This window comes from Pollachius pollachius, assembly GCF_949987615.1.
Source record: "Pollachius pollachius genome assembly, chromosome: 8".
NCBI lineage: Eukaryota > Metazoa > Chordata > Actinopteri > Gadiformes > Gadidae > Pollachius > Pollachius pollachius.
In genome coordinates this window covers 18,406,064-18,424,946 of record NC_136941.1, presented here as the reverse complement: position 1 = coordinate 18,424,946, position 18,883 = coordinate 18,406,064, and the positions used below count along the sequence as shown (strand labels likewise).

General features: G+C 45.5%; 2 protein-coding genes across 2 annotated transcripts in view; one reads left to right on the top strand and one right to left on the bottom strand.

Moving 5' to 3' along the window:
• Positions 1-1,879: 1,879 nt before the first annotated feature.
• LOC307079877 (uncharacterized protein) lies at positions 1,880-10,489 on the top strand (the record flags this gene model as incomplete). The annotated part of the gene is made up of 6 exons (XM_079742379.1): positions 1,880-2,013; positions 2,478-2,535; positions 3,119-3,197; positions 5,323-5,786; positions 9,652-9,789; positions 9,935-10,489. 6 exons carry the CDS (start codon positions 1,880-1,882, stop codon positions 10,487-10,489), a joined length of 1,428 nt encoding a protein of 475 aa, XP_079598505.1.
• Positions 10,490-14,026: 3,537 nt separating this feature from the next.
• LOC307079158 (uridine-cytidine kinase-like 1) overlaps positions 14,027-18,883 on the bottom strand; it is an 11,550-nt gene continuing 6,693 nt past the window's right edge. The window contains exons 7-15 of the mRNA XM_079741275.1: positions 18,740-18,801; positions 16,825-16,841; positions 16,543-16,641; positions 16,342-16,435; positions 16,145-16,207; positions 15,926-16,048; positions 15,619-15,726; positions 15,138-15,294; positions 14,027-14,478 (exon numbers count right to left, since the gene is read on the bottom strand). Coding sequence (XP_079597401.1) covers positions 14,393-14,478; positions 15,138-15,294; positions 15,619-15,726; positions 15,926-16,048; positions 16,145-16,207; positions 16,342-16,435; positions 16,543-16,641; positions 16,825-16,841; positions 18,740-18,801 — 809 coding nt within the window. The 3' untranslated portion in view covers positions 14,027-14,392. The remainder of the gene's footprint in view (positions 14,479-15,137; positions 15,295-15,618; positions 15,727-15,925; positions 16,049-16,144; positions 16,208-16,341; positions 16,436-16,542; positions 16,642-16,824; positions 16,842-18,739; positions 18,802-18,883) is intronic.

Here is an 18,883-nt window from a genome sequence, read left to right as displayed (position 1 = left end):
CCTGGCGCTGCATTATCACCACGGCGGGGCCCGGGGAGTGTATATCAGGACCAATCGGCTGGCTGGCTGGGCCCCATCGCGGCGTCTCTCCCAGGCCAGAGATTACACTGCAGTGCTGGAGCGTCATGGTGGCTGAGCACCGCAGGGAGAGGTAAACGGGATGGGGGGGGGGGGGGGGGGGGGGTAGACAGAGGAGACCGTACAGGGGTGGGGTGGTGGCGAGGGGGTGGGGTGTCGGACAGGAGATGCCGAGACATGGCAGATAGGAGATGACGAAGGAGCGGGAGAGAGAGAGACCTGAGAAAGAAGGGGGCTGGCGGGGGATGTGTCAGGCTGGCTTCAGCCTGGCTTGTTTTCTGCTTCCTCTAACATCTGCCACTGAACTCCCACTCATCCTCACTCCCCACCCGCACTCCCCTCGTCTTCCTCCTCCCTTCCTCGCTCCTCAGCCTCCCGGTTCACACGTACACCTTTCCCCTTCCCTCCTGGCTTGTTAGTGGTCTCCATACGTCCTCACTCACTGGTGTTGATATCATTTTAGGCAACTGCAGACAATTCAGAATGAATTGTGAATTGTTATTATTTTTGCTTAACTTATTGCAACCTGGTTAGTTTCATCGACATCAACGCAGCCTTTTGCAATGAGATATTTTTCAGGTGTGTTCCAGTAAGCTGCTCATATGAATGATAGATATTTTACGTGTATGTTGTTAGTCAGTATAGATACAACTTTAATAAAATAAATACTATCCTGGAATTCCCCCTTGTGGATTTACATGATTCCTTTATCCAAGAGTCATAGAGACATGCAGATCCCAAAAGTATTTAGTCCCACAAGTGGTTCTGCTGTTCATTTATGTTCTGGCATTGCATTATACATGTTAGGACCAACCAAATGAAGCCAAACATATCGTTATTGTGGTGGACAGATGGTGTGATTTACCAAGGATCACAACAAAGTGTGGCTGCTTGGCGTTTTGGTAAGAACTCTGGGCTTCTGCTCTTCATTTGGAATATCACACTGCCAACCATGAAATCCCCTGGCAAGCTACAGAAGGTAGACGAGAACTCAAAGGAAAACAGCATGTGTGCGTGTGGGCATGTGTGTTTGTTTGTGTGTGTCTGGGATCTCCCTGGCTCAACAGCCTGCGCGGTATTTGCTTCCTCCGGGTTTGAGTTCATTATTTCTGCCTTTGTGTGTTGCTTTGTCTTCACTGTCTGTGGATCCACTTATATTTATGGTTCTTCATAAGAATGAGCAAAAACACGATTACAAGCATTCCAAGATTATGTAGGACGTTAGAAATAGAAATAAATGAACAATCCTCTCATTTGGCATATTGAGGTGGTTCATTCACATGGAAAACACATCAATAGCTCTGCAGAACGATGATTTGGACTCAATGAAATAGGGCTTCATTCATCGAAAAATGCAGGTCATTGTGTTGAGATAACTCAGAACACGCAGTGTAACAACGACAACAGGTGACTATCATATGAAGACATCATATGACTACATCATACGACATTATACGATATATATATTACATATCATACAATATCATAAGACTACGCCTCAGACGACATCATATCGCCACATCATGCGATATCATATGACATCATACGGCGACATCTTACGATATCATACAACTGCACCTCATACGACATCACATTACCACACATCATTCCACGTTGCACGACTACACATCATGCGACGAGATCCCTCGCCAGACACGGTCTCCTCTCGCCCCCTAAACGGTGTCTGTCTGCCTCCGTGTCTCCCTGCAGATCCCAGTGAGACAGTGGCGCTTCCCAGGGTGCATGAGCGCGTGTGTGTGAGCACGTGTGTGTGACAGCAAGCGAGCGCCAGCGCTCCCACATGGCCTCCATGCAGGACGGGCTGAACTTCACGGCTCCTCCCTACGGCAAGGTCCTGCTGCTGGGTGCTATCGCTGCTGCCTCGGCCTTCCTGGTCACCATCCTCATCGTGGTGCTCTGCGTGGGCTGCCAGAGGTGAGGCGGGGCGCCCACACATACGCACGTACACACATGCACACGCACACACAAACCTGAACAGATACATGAATGGTCAGTTATGGAGCTGCTCATTCGTGACATCGATAGATATGTTCACAAACGTCGCTTTGGATAAAGGTTTATGAAGTACGAAATGGGAAATATTTACAAACGCAAAAGTGTGCTTGTATGCGCACACACACACACACACACACACAGACACACACATCTAGCGCCGATATTGTTTGAGTTAATAAAGCACCCATGCAGTAGACACATGCATGCACAAATAACAAACACACATGACCCTGTTCATAGACACATGGATTGGATGCACACGCATCAATAGAGTAGCCAAGTGGTATTTTAAATGCTGAACCTATGGCACTCACTTACACATGTCTGATCCCTACAATACTTTTCTGACTGAGTTTCTGACCCTCTCACTGTTTCCTCTTCAGGAAGGGGAAGACACACAATGTTTCTGGAGAGGGTGGAAAGCACCGCCTCATGGACATGGTATGTAGAGGGCTTCACCGTGTCACTGCCATGTTTACCTTTGTGTGCCAACAGTGATGTGAACATGAGGCTGAGGGTGTATGGAGAGAGCACCTCATATGTGTGTGTGTGTGTGTGTGTGTGTGTGTGTGTGTGCTTGTGTGTGTGTGTGTGTGTGTGTGTGTGTGTGTGTGTGTACAAGCGTGGGTTTGTGTGCGTTTGCGTTTGTGACCGTGTGTATGCCTGCGTTTGTGCGTGTGCGAGTGTGCCTGTGTGTGTGTGTGTTTGCATGTGTGTTAGCGTCTGTGTGTGCATGTGTGTGAGCATGTGTGTGTGCAGTGTTTCCCCCAGCACTGTATGATTAAGGCGGCCGCCATAACAACAATAGGGCCCTGCCTTGACTACCAATGTATAATTATTATTTTTATAATAATGCATAATAATAAAGATAAATAATGCAACGGTAATACTGTTCGCAACAATGGTCGTGCCAAAAAGCTTTTTGAATGGAATTGAAACGGAGACCATACCCCCCTCCCCCAAGTGTGCCTGTGAGTGTGTGTATGTGTGTATTTAACTTGGCTTTGTGTGTGTGTATTGTCAGGGCATACTCAAGCAGTCCAAGTTGCGGTCCATCAGTAAGTCGGACACTGAGATGAGCAAGATGAACTGCAATGGGAAAAGTGAGTGCATTTCATTTTACCCAAGTTAAATATCTTAGTTTTCTTCAACTAGGGAGTTTCACAGTCAAATGGCGGTAATATAGGTTGGATTTCCAATTCAGCCTTTAATGAAGTAAAATCTTTTGTCCGTGGAGTAGATCAAAAAATATTTTGCAAAATTCACAGTTTAAATAATAAAGCATTCATTATATCTAAATTTGTTTAATAGTCACTCCTTTGGCTTCAGTGTTATCAGATTTCACTTCCTTTCCATAAACCCTTAACTTGCATCAACTAGGAGACTTTCATAATGTTAAGTTATTATTAGAATGGAATTTAACATATTTTATAAAAGGTTTTTCCTCGAGAACGTTGGTTCAATCGTCAATATTTGAACACAGGCTTAAAAGTTAATCATAACCATATCCTAACCATCAATCTCACCTTGGTTCTCATCATGCTGCTGACCAAAGTTCCAACCCTCCAACTGTTGCTCTAACCGTGGCTCTAACGTTAGCTCTTAGCATAGCTCTAATGCTATAACCGTCGCCCTAATGGTAGCTCTTAGCATAGCTCTAATGCTATAACCGTGGCTCTAACGTTAGCTCTTACCGTAACTCTAATGCTATAACCGTGGCTCTAACGTTAGCTCTTAGCATAGCTCTAATGCTATAACCGTGGCCCTAACGGTAGCTCTTAGCATAGCTCTAATGCTATAACCGTGGCTCTAATGTTAGCTCTTAGCATAGCTCTAATGCTATAACCATGGCTCTAACGTTAGCTCTTACCTTAGCTCTAATGCTATAACCGTGGCTCTAACGTGAGCTCTTAGCATAGCTCTAATTCTATAACCGTGGTCCTAATGGGAGCTCCAAACGTAGCTCTAATGCTATAACCGTGGCTCTAATGTTAGCTCTTAGCATAGCTCTAATGCTATAACCGTGGCCCTAATGGTATCTCTTTCTATAGCTCTTATGCTATAACCGGGGCTCCAACAGTGGCTTATACGTAGCTCTAATGCTATAACTAGGGCTCTAACGGTGGCTCTAATCAATGAGCTAAGCGTAGCTCTAACCGTGGCTCATATCTCTAACCGAGACTCTAATGCTCTAACGGTGGCTCTAACATCGGCTCTAATAATGGCTCTTATGGTGGCTCTAACCATGGCTCTAATGCTCTTGCCATGGCCAGAGCATTAGTGTGGCTCTTCAATCCTCTAAATGTGGCTCTATCTCTGGATCTAACTAAGGTGCAATCTGTTACTCTAATCATAGCTCTAACAGGGATTCTAATGCTTTAAATGTGTCTCTAATAATCTAACGATGGCTACTGCTCTAACCAGGACTATTATTCTCTAACCCTGGCTGTAACCGTGGTACTAACACTGTAACCGTGGTACTAACACTGTAACCATGGTAGTAACACTGCAACCATGGTAGTAACACTGTAACCGTGGTACTAACACTGTAACCATGGTACTACACTGTAACCTTGGTACTAACACTGTAACCGTGGTACTAACACTGTAACCATGGCTGTTACCGTGGTACTAATACTGTAACCGTGGCTCTAACCGTGGTAATAACACTGTAACAGTGGTACTAACACTGTAACTGTGGTACTAACTCTCTAACCCTGGCTGTAACATTGGCTCTAACACTCTAACCGTGGCTGTTACGGTGTTACTAACCCTCTAACCCTGGCTGTAACCATGGTACTAACACTGTTTCGGTGGTACTAACCCTCTAACCCTGGCTGTAACCATGGCTCTAACACTGTAACCGTGGCTGTTTCGGTGGTACTAACCCTCTAACCCTGGCTGTAACCATGGCTCTAACACTGTAACCGTGGCTGTTTCGGTGGTACTAACCCTCTAACCCTGGCTGTAACCATGGCTCTAACACTGTAACCGTGGCTGTTTCGGTGGTACTAACCCTCTAACCCTGGCTGTAACCATGGCTCTAACACTGTAACCGTGGCTGTTTCGGTGGTACTAACCCTCTAACCCTGGCTGTAACCATGGCTCTAACACTGTAACCGTGGCTGTTTCGGTGGTACTAACCCTCTAACCCTGGCTGTAACCATGGCTCTAACACTGTAACCGTGGCTGTTTCGGTGGTACTAACCCTCTAACGCGGTCCTCCAGGCAGGCAGCTCCCCCAGATGACCTCGGGCACCGGGGAAGACGGTGAGCACACCTATTCCGAGGTGGGCCAGCGCTCGTCCGCTGCGCGCACCGACGACGCTCTGTACGCCATGGTGGGCCGGGCGGGGCAGACGGACACCCCGGCCCCGCCCGCCGTGCCCGCCAACACGCCGGCGCCCCCCGACCCGGACGCCGAGGCGGTGGAGGTGCTGCCGGAGCCGGAGGGGGCGGTCATGACCCCGCCCCACCCCCAGGAGGCGGCGGAGTACGCATGCGTCCGCAAGCTGAGGAAGGCGGACAAGGCCCCGCAGAAGAGAGACAGCGGCACGGATATGGGCGAGGCCCCGGCCGCGCCCGCCCGCCACGCCCCGCCCTCGCACCCCGCTCCGCCGCCGCCGCACCCCCACAGCACCAAGCTGCCCCGCAGGAACGTGGAGGCCTTCCACCTGCCCACGTTCCCCAAGGTGGGTGAGGAGGGGGCGATGGCCCTGTGGTTGTGGGCCCGCCGCTCCTGGCTTCTTCTTGGCTTCGTCAAAGATCTTTAGTGAACATAAGAAGGCCATGGTTTCCACCGGTTACTTAGAATTAACTACGGTATTAAAAACAATTGGTAAATATAACCGCAAGCTGTGATTAACGGGGTCCGAGCAAAATTAAAAGTCAAGAACACACTAATGGAAGATATATAAATATGAGAAATAATTATGAGGGAAAGATGTTCCACTTGATGCAATACTGCGCCTCGGCTTTCAGGTGAGCTGCAAAGCAATGGCAGAATGTCTTGTTGGGCATGCTATAATCGGGATTCGACCTCTCAACCAAAGGATCACCTGTACACGGCATTATCCCATCGAGCCACTGATAAACCTGAACTGTAACCTCATTCACATGGTCAAAATGTCTATTGATAAGCATACACCATCCAGAAACCTCCAAGCACACATTTCTCAAGTGAATTAAGGGCTTTCTTAAAAGCTGAAAAATCTTTGAAATTCTGGGGAAATTAAACCTTTGTAGTCAAGAACACTAACGGAAGAAATATAAACATGAGTTAATTATGAGGGAAAAATGGTTAACGAAGAAGTTTCCCTAATGCCATACTGTGTCTTGGCAGTCAGATTCTTGGAAACGAATGAGTCGGAATGTTGATTGCCTGATGAATTTCAGGTGCTGTTCAAAGTTGTGTTTCTTAAATGAGTGGTAATGACAGAATGTCATGTTCAGCTTGTTCATAATGCTCTAATCAGGATTCGAACTCTCAACCTAAGGATCACCAGTACAAGGAATTATCCTTTTGAGCCACTGACATTCCGGAAGTGCATGAAGCCTCATTCACATGGAGAAAATGTTGATTGATAAGCACACAACATCAAGAAAACTCCAAGCACACATTTCACAAGAGAATTAAGGGTAAGGTTAAGGGTACAGATCTGAAAATGCACTGTTAATGGCATCCACCTAATGATTGCCGTATGGTAGTTATACAATAAAAAAATGGTCATATAGGCAAAATGGATTGAGACTGTGGACATTTGGCTTTTCTATGAAATTGTGGGAAAAGTAAACATTTTTAGAGCAGAAGACCAGGTGAAAAAGATGCATCTGATTTTAGAGATTTATATGATGAAAGAATTTTGAGTCCAGGTCAATCTGGTAAGGAGAAATAAGGCTAGTCATTTTTTTTTTTAAATAGCACCACCTTTGGGTGCAGTACCACAATTTGGGTTTATGGGTAGTGGGGGGTGTTGGTATCCACCTAATAATAGTCGTATGTTTTTTTATACAATAACAAAATGGTCGCATAAGAAAAATGGGCTAACTGCTCCAACTTTATTGGTCAATATTTCTCAAATGGAACTAAATAAAAAAAAATCTGTTCAATGATTTTTTTTGAGGCTTGGTCTTAAGATTTTATGTGGCGATTTTTGGTGAATTTTTTATTCTTTTTGTAGCCTATGAATCTTTTTATCATGTTTAGCTTTAATATGAAATTGTTGGAAAAGTAAACATTTTTAGGGTTTTTTATAAATGCATCTGATTCTAGAGATTAATATTCTGAAAGAATTTTGAGTCCAGGTAAATCTGGTGAGGAGAAAAAAGCCTAATTCATGATTTTTTTACAAGAGCGCCACCTTTGGGTGCAGTACCACAAATTTTGGTTTATGGGTTGTGGGGGTTATTTGTAACCATACCTGAAAATTTAAAGAGTTTTCGACTTACGGTATTGTCTGCAGTATGACTTTAACAGAATTTGAGAAAAAAAAAGAAAAACGTTACAAAAACAATAGGGGGCCAAGCAGCTTTGCTACTTGGACCCCTAATTATCGGAAGGTATAAATGAAAGTAAAATTCTGGGAAAGTGACGAAAAAGAGAAATGATTAAATAAACTCAAATGCCGACTGAAAGATTCTGGCCGCATTTGATCGAAAGGGCAGGAAGTCGAAAGGTATAATTTCTTTCCATTTTAAAGGATTATTATTGTAATTTACATTTACATTTAGGGCATTTAGCAGACGCTTTTATCCAAAGCGACTTACAATAAGTGCATTTGTTGCAATAAGTACATTTGTCATAAGAAGTGAAACAATATATCGCTGTCGGTACAGTAAAGACGTTCATAGAACCAAGTGCAAGTATTACAATCGCTAGGCTAACCCATTCCCCGTGTAAAGCAGCGATAGCAGCTACTGTAGATGCTACACAATTAAGGACCTTGAATAAGTGCAATGTACAAGTGCCAGGACGTACAACATTCAATGGTGGCTGTGCATTGGTTTCTATGCAGAGTCGAGATGAACTCTGAACAGGTGAGTTTTGTGTCTTTTGCGGAAGCTGGTGAGCGACTCTGCGGTCCTGACATCGGTAGGGAGCTCGTTCCACCACTGAGGTCCCAAAACAGAGAAAAGTTGTGACTTTGCTGATCGACCTTTGCTTGCTCTTACCGATGGCGGTACCAGACGTCCAGCTGGGGTAGTTGAGCATTATTCTGCCCATTGGAACCGGAATATAATTTTCTTGGAAGGAAATGTATAGGGAAGAATAGGATTTAATATGCCCACCAACTTTAATACTTTTTCTCATATCGTCTCTGCAAAATCTTTATTGCTACATGTCCTGTCTTTGACAGGGACAATGTCACTAGCCTGCTTCTGTTCTGTTCGCCCTCCCTCTTGATGCTACGGCACAATTTGAAAGTGATCTTCGTTGTCAAAGTACATGGGGTCAGATCTGATCATGCCACCGTCTTTTAGATGACATAGGCTTGTCTATCACAGTATTGAGCATGGGCAAATGTTCTTTATAGATCTAGTTTGAAAGAAATGGCTAAATGGTTGTCTTCAATGCACAACTACAACATGATCCACATATTGCTCTATGATATGTTGGTTCCTGTCCTCCAAAGTGGGGGGTGGGGGGTGGCACCTTTTTGGCACCTCAATGTGTTGATCTGTTCAACATTTATTGGTCGTGAGGTGAAGGTGAGAAAGCAGCTTCACACACGGTTGCCATATGGCGGTGGCAGCGACAGAGTGTGTGCTGATAGCTTACATATGTGTGGCCATAATCCTCTGGCGCAGCCTCCGAGGTAACAGTTGGACTCAATTTGTTTCCCCGTGTGAGGTCACGGGGGTCACAGCAGTGGCTCTGACCTGGGCGCACAACATGCGCACCTACTGGCTGCTGTGTGTGTGTGCGTGCGTGTGTATGTGTGTGTGTGTGTGTGTGCGTGTGCGGGTGGGTGGGTGTGTGTGTGCGTACGTGTGGGTGGGTTTGTGTGTGCGTGCGTGTGTGGGTGGGTGTCGGTGTATGTGTGTCTGTGTAGTCTGCTGGCTGGGCTGTTCGTTTCAGTTTGTTGTTGTTAAGTGGATGACGCAACTCATTGAAACAGACTCATGCAGCATATAGCACATGGTGCCTTATGGCCCCGCCCTCAAAGCTATGCAGCATTGATAAAAATGCTCATACACACACCTCCAATACAGGCGGTTAGGAGGAGGCATTTGGAATTTCTTGAAAGATGGCTGGAACAAATGTGCAGATTCAGAGGATTTAAGACAGGGCTCTAATATAGTTGTATATTTTACAAGGTTGGTGTGGGTGTATGTGTGTGATAATTCTTTCATATGGCATACCATAGCATTGCCTGGCATGGTAATGTATAGCATAGCATAAAGAAGCACAGCATAGCATATCATAGTATAGCGTCATACAGTGTAGCATAGTATAGCTGATATTCGAATGCCTTGGCTACCTTTAATCCACCTGTAGAAAACTGCAGACTAATGGTTTTCTTAAAGACATGTTGTGATCCTTGCACCTGTCAACAGGAGGCCGTGTTTATGGGTAACGGGGAACAGTACATCTGGAAGCCACCGGAGGAGGAAGACCTCATTATGCTCCAGAATAAAAGCCTGGCCCAGCTCGGCCCTCACACTGTAGAGAATCTGCAGCCGTCTGCCGCCGCGGTGAGCTAACACACACACACACACACACACACACACACACACATCGATGTCTGCTCATCAATGTGCAAATGTCTGCTTTGCATACACGTGCATCATGTTTTGGTTACTGTTGACGTCTGAGTAACGGCGTGTTGTCTGACGCCAGGTGGCGGAGATGTACTCTAAGGTTTGTAAAACGGCCAAGAAGAAGAGGGCGGGCCCCGGGTCCCCCCCGGCCAACCCGGGCTTCCGGACCCTCGGGCGCGGCGACCGGGACCGGGACCGGGACGGCGGCTTCAGCGTGGTGGTGAAACCCCAGACGTGGGCCCCCCAGGAGGGCAAGGCGGCGGGGGCGGGCGGGGGCGGGGGGCACCCGGACGACCACTGCTACGAGTCCATCGGCGCCGAGGAGCACGACCCGGCCTACGAGAACGTGGAGGCGGGCGGCGGCTGGAAGAGGGAGCGGCCCCCCAACACCTGCGCCACCCTGCGTCCCCGCCGCAAGAAGGGCCAGCAGCCGCTGCAGCAGCAGCAGCCCCCGCCGCCGCCGCCCACCCAGCAGACTCCCAAGCTGCAGCACCTGCCTGCCAAGGCCCTGCTGCTGCCCGGGGAGAACCTGTATGAGAGCATCGGGGACCTGAAGCAGGGCTCCGCCAACTCCAGCACCACCACCATCTTCACCTTCAACGACGGCATGGAGATGTACGTCACGGGGCTCTAAGGCTAAGCCCTGTGACCGTCCCCCCCGTCCCCCGTCCTCCTGTGGAACCAGAGGAGCTGGGCTGATACAAGAAGGAGCCGAACGGTTGTGCCCCCCCCCCTCCACCCACGCTCACCCTCTCATACATGCTGTTTACATTGAATCATGGCGTCACGCCTTTAGAGGCTACAGAGGCCTTAGGGCAAATCATGTGGAAGGCGGTGGTGTGTTTTGACTGACGACCAGCGCGTCTCTTATCCAGCCGTACACAGTACCTTAAAAGGAATCCAAAGGTGGTGAATAATGAATGAGCACAAGGTCATTACAGAGGAGTCTGTCAGTGATAGTAGCACTTCTTTATCATTGATTCATGTGCAAAGCACAAGTAGAAAGAAAGAAAATTCTTCCTCAATTTGAGCGGGTAAAAATCTGGTCCTAGCAGGACCCCCATACGGGGAGCGAGCACAATGCTGTGCAGAATCCTTTGGTAGCACTTAGTCTGTTCCGGGCAGACGTTCCCTGTCGTTGGTTAACATGTGAATTAAGAGGGGATTTAAATGATATAAAGGAATGAATTACTAATCAAAAATACTTGAATGCTCAGGGACCAAGAGTAGAAATTATGAGAGTATTATTATCACAAAAATTGCACACATTTTGCATTCCTTCGAAAAGCTTTGACTAATTTTGAGCATACTCACGTTTAGAAGCGATCCAGAAGCTTTCCCTCTGTCACGTTTTGTTTCATCCTTCACAGACTCACAGGGAGTCTCCACTGCCGTATGTAAATTAAGTGTTTTACTTTGTCGATACTGTCTCTGCACTTTGCCTGCTACGAGTTGCATGCTTAGAAAAAACCTTGAAAAACAAAACAAAAAATCACGCCGTGTCATGTAATACCTAATATGAATGGTTTATTTTGTTTTGTTTCGTTGCAGCTGTTGTTGGTTGTTAAGTTAATTTATTGTGTGTTGCTTTATTATTTCCTCTAGAGCACAATATCATTTAGATTAAATATGTATGGGCTCACCGGGACCCTGCGCAGCACTGAGGGGGGGCGTGTAACGGCCTCCCTCCGGTACCTACAGCAACACAACTCAGTAGGCCTACAATTAAGACGAGACTATAAAGGAAGTGCTTGGGACTGTTATAGTCAGTGTTGCCAGATTGGGCAAACCTGGCCCAACCTGGCAGCACTGGTCATAGTAGGAGTTGGAGTCGGGTCACAAAGCGCCCCCATCCCCCGACCCCCACCCTCTTTGCATCGTCATCACTTCTCAGATGTGTGGTGGACAAGCCATGACTATAGTCTCTCTGCCTTGTGTTCATACTGGTTCTGTCCAGGGCCTGATCCCGAGTGCTGCTGCGTTCAACGAAGCTAGTAGAATCGACGTGTCGTGTAGCGAACCGTTCAATGTTTCACCGTCGAGCCATCAATGAACACTCTCTCTCTCTCTCTTTCTCTCACACTCCCTCTCTCGCTCTTTCTTTCTTTCTCCCTCCCTCTCTCCCCCTCCCTCTCTCTCACTCTCTGTATTTCTCTCTCCCCCTCCCTCTCTCGCTCTCTGTTGTCAGTGTTATAATATAGACATCGCTGAAATGACATAAATGTGAAGCTGACTTATTGCTAAGGAGAGTATCATCTGAGACCTTGTAAAAAAAGAAATTAAAAAAGTCCTGAACAATAAAATTGAGGAGAAAAAATGAACAAAAACATTTTGACCAAAATAACCCCAGGAAACAATGTGATTATACTGTATGTTGATGCAATGTGTATGTACATTACAAAAGAGAAAGAATAATAAATACTATCATTGGTGTCAATAAATCTATCTTTTAATATTATGTTTAATTGTGTTTTGGAATGACTTATCTCGTAACACAATTGAAAAACTGCTACAATGTAAATTGAATCGTGTTCTGTTCGTTCCTTTGGCAGCGAGGGAGTTAAACGGTGTGTTCTTTGGAAAGCTCTGCTAAGTTTAATGTGGCAGCTGATGTTGTGTGTTCGCTATCCAGACGACAGGGTCTTGTACTCAAAAAGCGTGTAATTAAGTGCTAAGTGCAAAAGATTGTAATGTTTTATATTAAGATTACTATTCATGAAAATGTCAGTCAAGTTTATACTTTTGTAATAAAGTGGCACTTTAAAAAATGCATTTTTATCTCATAGTCTCACTTCTTAAAGCTCAAACATTATGTGTATATATATATATATATATGTATAAAAAGATACATTCACAAACACTTTCTACCTCTTACCCATCAGTAATACATCTGCTTAATAGTGACATGTATTTCATCAGCCAGATTGGAGAACCACTAAAGAGCTACTAAGGGGTCCAGTTTTCCTAGTGTCTTCCTAATTAAAACCACCTCCTGATTTCAAAGCTGCTGGTGGATGTGGTCATGAAAGCTTCACCGACAACCTTAAAGAAGGACGTTATGGCTTGAGGAAATAAAAAGGTGTGGGCTCTTTATTGTATTCCGTGCCATCGCTCTGCCTTGTGTCCCCATGCTGTGTGTAAACGTGTGTGTTTGTGTTTTGAATGGAGTGCTTATTTAATGTATTAGATAAGTAAACATCTGTGTGATTAAGTGTGAGTAGTAGTGGGGTCTGCATCTGAAAGAAAAGAAAAAAAATAGGTCACCCCTTAAAACAAAAAGCTTGCAGTCAACATCGTAACCCGTCTGCTGAATTCTCATTGGTGGACTTGTCTCCATAGTAACAGGTTAACCTTGAGGCAGTAGTCACATGGGCAAGCAAGTCTTTCGCTGTCTCCAAGAATACAGCGCGTGTCGCCTGACATCCACGACCACACTGTCACCGCCCTATAAGAACTCAGAGAAACCCCAAATACTATTAGGGCAATGGAAATATAGGAAGCCCGTCTGGATGAGGGAGTATTTAATTTTATGAATGTATGTATGTATATATATATATATATATATATATATATATATATATATATATATATATATATAAATATAAAATACGCATATAAAAAAATGAAATAATGTAAATGTATTCGCATATATAGGCGAAGATATATTTGCAAATATAGGTGTGTAAGATAAAGTATTGTTATTTTACTGCATAGAATAAAATAAAATCCGTATTTATTTTAAAATGTAATATCATTGCAATTTAAAAAAAAAAGTTAATGAAAATTGCAAATCAAAACTACGATAATTTAGAAAAATGTATAGATTTATAAATTATATTTGTAAAATAGTACGATAAATTGTAGCCTGTTTGTATACACAGCCCTAATATTAAATCATTTAAAAAAAGAGTATCATTATACTCGCTCTAGTTCTTTCACTCTACATTTTATGTCTTATGTTCTTTGAAGATGTTCAAAGAAAATATCGATTTTCTTGACTTAAAGAGGTATGTCACGCAGAAAGAAGTCATTTTCGAACTACGCTGCTCTCTTTGGGTCATATTGAGTATTGCAGTGAAGGCAATTAACTCTCTCTCATTGGACACACAACTCGTATAATTAAGCACCTCAAAATATAATGTTTAACTTGAAGATCCTGTAACCAATAAAGTATGTTTGTATAATGTTTAATACAAATGGCCTCACAGCTTATCCATGGGAGACGATTTTGCACAGTACATGTAGAACAGTACAAGTTTTATTTTATTTCGTATACCTCATTTACCATTATTGCCCAGGATAAAAGTCCTACTGAACTTCACCTTTTCGGCACATTAGCAGTTTTCTCCCTAAATACAGGTTCTATAAATCAAATGAATACATATCACTATTACCTTGCCTAGCTGAGGCATGGTGATTGTCAAATTATAATACAAACACAGTATTTACAACATACAACATAGAGGTGAAAACAGCAGAGGAATGTAGAAATGTGTAAATAAATATGTTAATAAATGAAGCCTTGCTCGCGGTTGTGTCAGCAGGACATGGGCTGTACTGGTTCCCCCTCCTCGCTGCACTGGTCCGACTGGTCCGTGCCGAAGTAGCGGTCGCCAAAGTCCCCTGTCGTCACAGAGAGCCAAAGAGCAGCACGCTGAGTCATAGGTCCCCTGCAGTGGCACCTCGTCAACTCAGAGTTCAACACATTCAAACACACTGGGAAGTGAGCGCTGACTTTTTCCAATGTATTTGTTGGAACGGTCAACTGAACATTCACCTGTCCTACAAAGTATTCTGCATCGGAAGAAGTCTGCTCGTTTGTTATCGGATGTCCAAATCGCCATCGACCCATTCTTCTCTACATCTGAATTTCTTGTGTCCGACGACAACTCTAGATCTCACCCAATTAGATAAAATATATATAGTTCTAATAACATTTAGTTCCTCCTCGAGTGACGACGGTGTGTTGGGGTTGCTGACAAAATGGTGTTTTCTCACCATCACAACCACCACACATCTCCAACTGTTTCCTAATAACTTGGAGACACTTAGTATGATATTGTATCTACAATGTTCACAGAACCTCCACTGTCAGTAACAGCCTCTGAATGGTACCAGTGGAACAACGCATTAGGGTATAATGAGACTAAAACAGTGTTTTGACTGGCTGGGATTTTCTTTTTTCTTTTTTTTTTTTACAAGAGATGACTCATCAAAACGGTGGGGCCTGCGTGAGGGCGAGCCCTCCGCCATCCAGGAGGAGAACGGGTGGTTGGACTGACCTATCCCGGGGATGACGTGCAGCAGGTGGTTCAGGCCCTTGTCCACGGCCGTGGTGATGATCTTGACCCGGGGGAAGGCGTAGGCCACCGAGTGCACGCCCAGCTCCGCCATGAGCAGAGACACCAGCATGATCTGCTCCTCACACACCTCATGGTCCTGCAACAGCAGACAAAACAAAGCCTTTGACCCGTGTGTAGCTTCTCACGGTGTTGGGGCGCTTTGGATGACAGCGTCCACCAAATGGCACACAGCACCAACCTCATCGGATGCCATGTTATAGTAAATGCTTAAAATAAGGAGGGTTATCTTACCGCAGGGTTTACCTTAATAGCAGTTCTATCATGGATTTATCTAAAGCTAATTACTGTGGATTGTCCATTCAAAGTGCAACTTTTAAGCCGATGAGGATCCACTAAAAGGTACTAGCGGGGGCCCAGGGAACGAAGGGGGCCCCTGGGGACAGGGCGTGTCTCCACCCACCAGCAGCACGCGCACCGCCATCATGGCGGCCGCGCCCGTCGACACCGTGCTGTCCATCAGGATGACATGGTCCTCACTGATGTCTTTGGGCAGTCGCAGGTAATGCAGCTAGGGAAGAGCGAGGAGACAGGTTACCATGGTTACAAAAGCCGGAGAGGGGCCAACACGGTTACCAAGGAGACCATGTAGAACAGTCCAAATGAGGGAAGAAAAGACCCAAAGCAAATCCCAAGGCGTTTCCCAGGACACCTATTATCATTATCAGGGCAGTTGCGGAAAATGTTTTGCCGTGGCGCTGACCGGTCACCTCTGGCTCTCCTGAATCCAGATTGGTCTGGATCAGGATCTTGCCGATGCGGACGTCCTTACACACGGCCCTCAGGGCCGGCTCCATGGTCTCCCCGGCCCGCAGGATAGACACACCTGTGATCTGGAGAGCGAGATCGGGAGATGAAGACAAAGTGTGACAGCAGCCCCCCCTGAGGACCAGCCCAGTCACAACACGGTGGGGACGGACCACTCTCACCCCTTTGCCCTTGTAACTGCGGCCCTCGTACTCCTGGCCTTGTGGGGTCTGGATGGTACACGGCTGTAGAAAAAGACCAAACAGGCAAGGTTGCATCCCGGGAGAATACACACACACACATAAACTGTGTATCCATGCTCCTTCACATCACAGTAGTGGGGGGGGGGGGGGGACAGCGGTGCCTGACGCCGGCCCACCTGGGAGGGCAGGAAGGTGAGCGCGTGCTCGATGAGGAGCCGCATCAGCCTCTTGGAGTAGAAGATGAACTCATCGCGGCTGGTCTCCTTATCCCTGCAGAGGAGGGGGGAGAGTCAGCAGAGTGCTGGAGACGGCGTCTGCCTGTCGTACGATCACGGCGACACGACGGCACTCCTCCCCGAGGGTCCCGATCCGCTCACCTGATGATGGTGTGCAGGCCTCGCACCTGGGGGGTGCTCTCCAGCACGCTGAGCGTCCGGGGCAGGGGATCCGTCTGCGGGGCGGAGGCCAGGACCGCCCTGGGGGGGGGGGGGATATTACCAAGTGATAGGAAGCAAGGAGGCTTTGAAAATGGCAGCAGGTGGACTTTTGATGAAGCTGACACGACATACAGACAGAGAGACAGACAGAGAGACAGACAGAGGTGCAGAGATGGACCAAGACAGAGCTGAATGGGTGGATATTGGCATATGTCACCATACCTTACACTGAGCTCACGCTGCATGGCGAGACACGGTGAGAGACACAGAACATTTTCAAAGCACACAAGGAAAATGTATCATCATTCTAAAGGGTCGAAAGAAACGTACAGGTTGTCGTTATTTCACTAGAAGTAAGAAGTAGTGTTGCACGGCATACCGAAACTAGAAAGATATCACGATACCCTCACGCAAAAAACGATACGATACGCACATTTTTTGCATCGATACTTTTAGAAAAAAATAATAATACTTTCATTCAAAAATGAGAGAAAATATTAAAGAAAAAAGACTTTGAACGAAAGGACTTGCACACAAGCAGCATCAACTCTCAGTCATACTCCTTGCACGCAGAGGCTAGTCAGTGGGCGTGCCCCTCAGCTCGCACTCAGCCACATCTGAGCGGAGAAAAAAGACGAGAGAAGTGAAATATGGAGTTATTGTATATAACGGATCAGAAGTGTCCATGTAAATGCGGCTATTGACACTTCTGATCCGATTAGATTTCTAATCGGAATAGATCAATTCCTATCATGCAATCTGAATGTACTGTATATATGGCATTTACAGAAGTGGTAAGCGTACGTCTGTATGTCTCTCACGCACATCCGTTATGTTGGTCTGGACTTATGTGATATATGTAAGGGATAATGTTGTACAGAACGCCGGTCATTATCGAGAAAATAAGCTCCAACAGGGAGAATCGGACCCCGACGCGAAGCGGAGGTGTCTTGCTTCGCCCTGAAGGGGCTTATTTTCGATATTGAGCAGTGACGTTCTATACATTATCCCGCTTATTACACGACTCCTTGCCAAAACGAAACAATATCTTCACACGGTGTGTATTTTTACAATTACCATTCGAAGTGTTGATCAGCAGAGAAATAGTCCGCCAAAGACGGTGACGTCACTTAGCAACCGGACATGCTGGGGTTGATACCGGACTACTTGCGGAGTGATAAGAAAGATGTGAATCAGGCAAAAAATCCACTTCCCTTGGCAGCGGTCTAGTTTGGTGTGCATAAAAGTACAGACGGACCAATTGCGAACTACTACAGCTGCTGGTGCAATCTCTCTAAGTTAAAAAGTAGCCGCAACCACCCAAAACCAATCGGAATAAGTGTATACATGTCGATTATAGCGGACTACACCAACTCTTCTATTCCGCAGAGAGCCAGAGAGCTAGCGTTATGCATTGTACATATTTATAATTCGAAATTCGTCCCAGCCTTTATACCACAGATACTCTAGGGTCTATAGCATATTACCGCGTTGTCTGATTACAGTTTAATGCATTTTTTATAATTTACCAGCTCTTGTTTTGAAGACCGAATCACTGCGCCATTCGTTTCAATTGGAATTGCGACGGTCTATACTTTAAACATAAAGTGTGCATATTTATAATTTGAAATTCGTCCCAGCCTTTATACCACAGATACTATAGGGTCTAGCGCATATAACCGCATTTTCTGATTACAGTTTAATACATTTTTCAAAATTTACCAGCTCTCGTTTTGAGGCCGAACAGACAATCAGCATCGAGTATTCCCCCAGACCGTGGTATAAATATTAATACGCCTCAATCGGAATACAATTCTCTGATCTGTAGAATTAATTTATTAACGTAATTTGCTCAACCAGCAGAAAAAGACCAAGCTGTTGAATGTTAAACCATAGTGAGACCGAGCTGGACCATTATTCATCTCTTTTCCAGATATTTTCGTATAGTATGGTATCTGTTCAGTATCGAGTATCAAGGTATTTTCGGGCAGGTATTGTATCGAAGTCATAATTTCGGTATCGTGCAACACTAGTAAATAGATTAACATTTCTGCTGAGCATATAATATGATTTTCTTGTCAGTTGTTAAATGAGGACAGACCACAAGGTGGCGCTATGCACACGTGGACCCACTCACCTCCTCCATTTGACTGTGGACATGTTGGACTATGAGGTCGATGGCCACCATGTTACCACCCCCTGAAACAAGTGCCGATGAAGTGAAAGATGAAAGACAAAGATTACTGCTGTAATAAATAAAAACATCAAACTTCTACAAAAA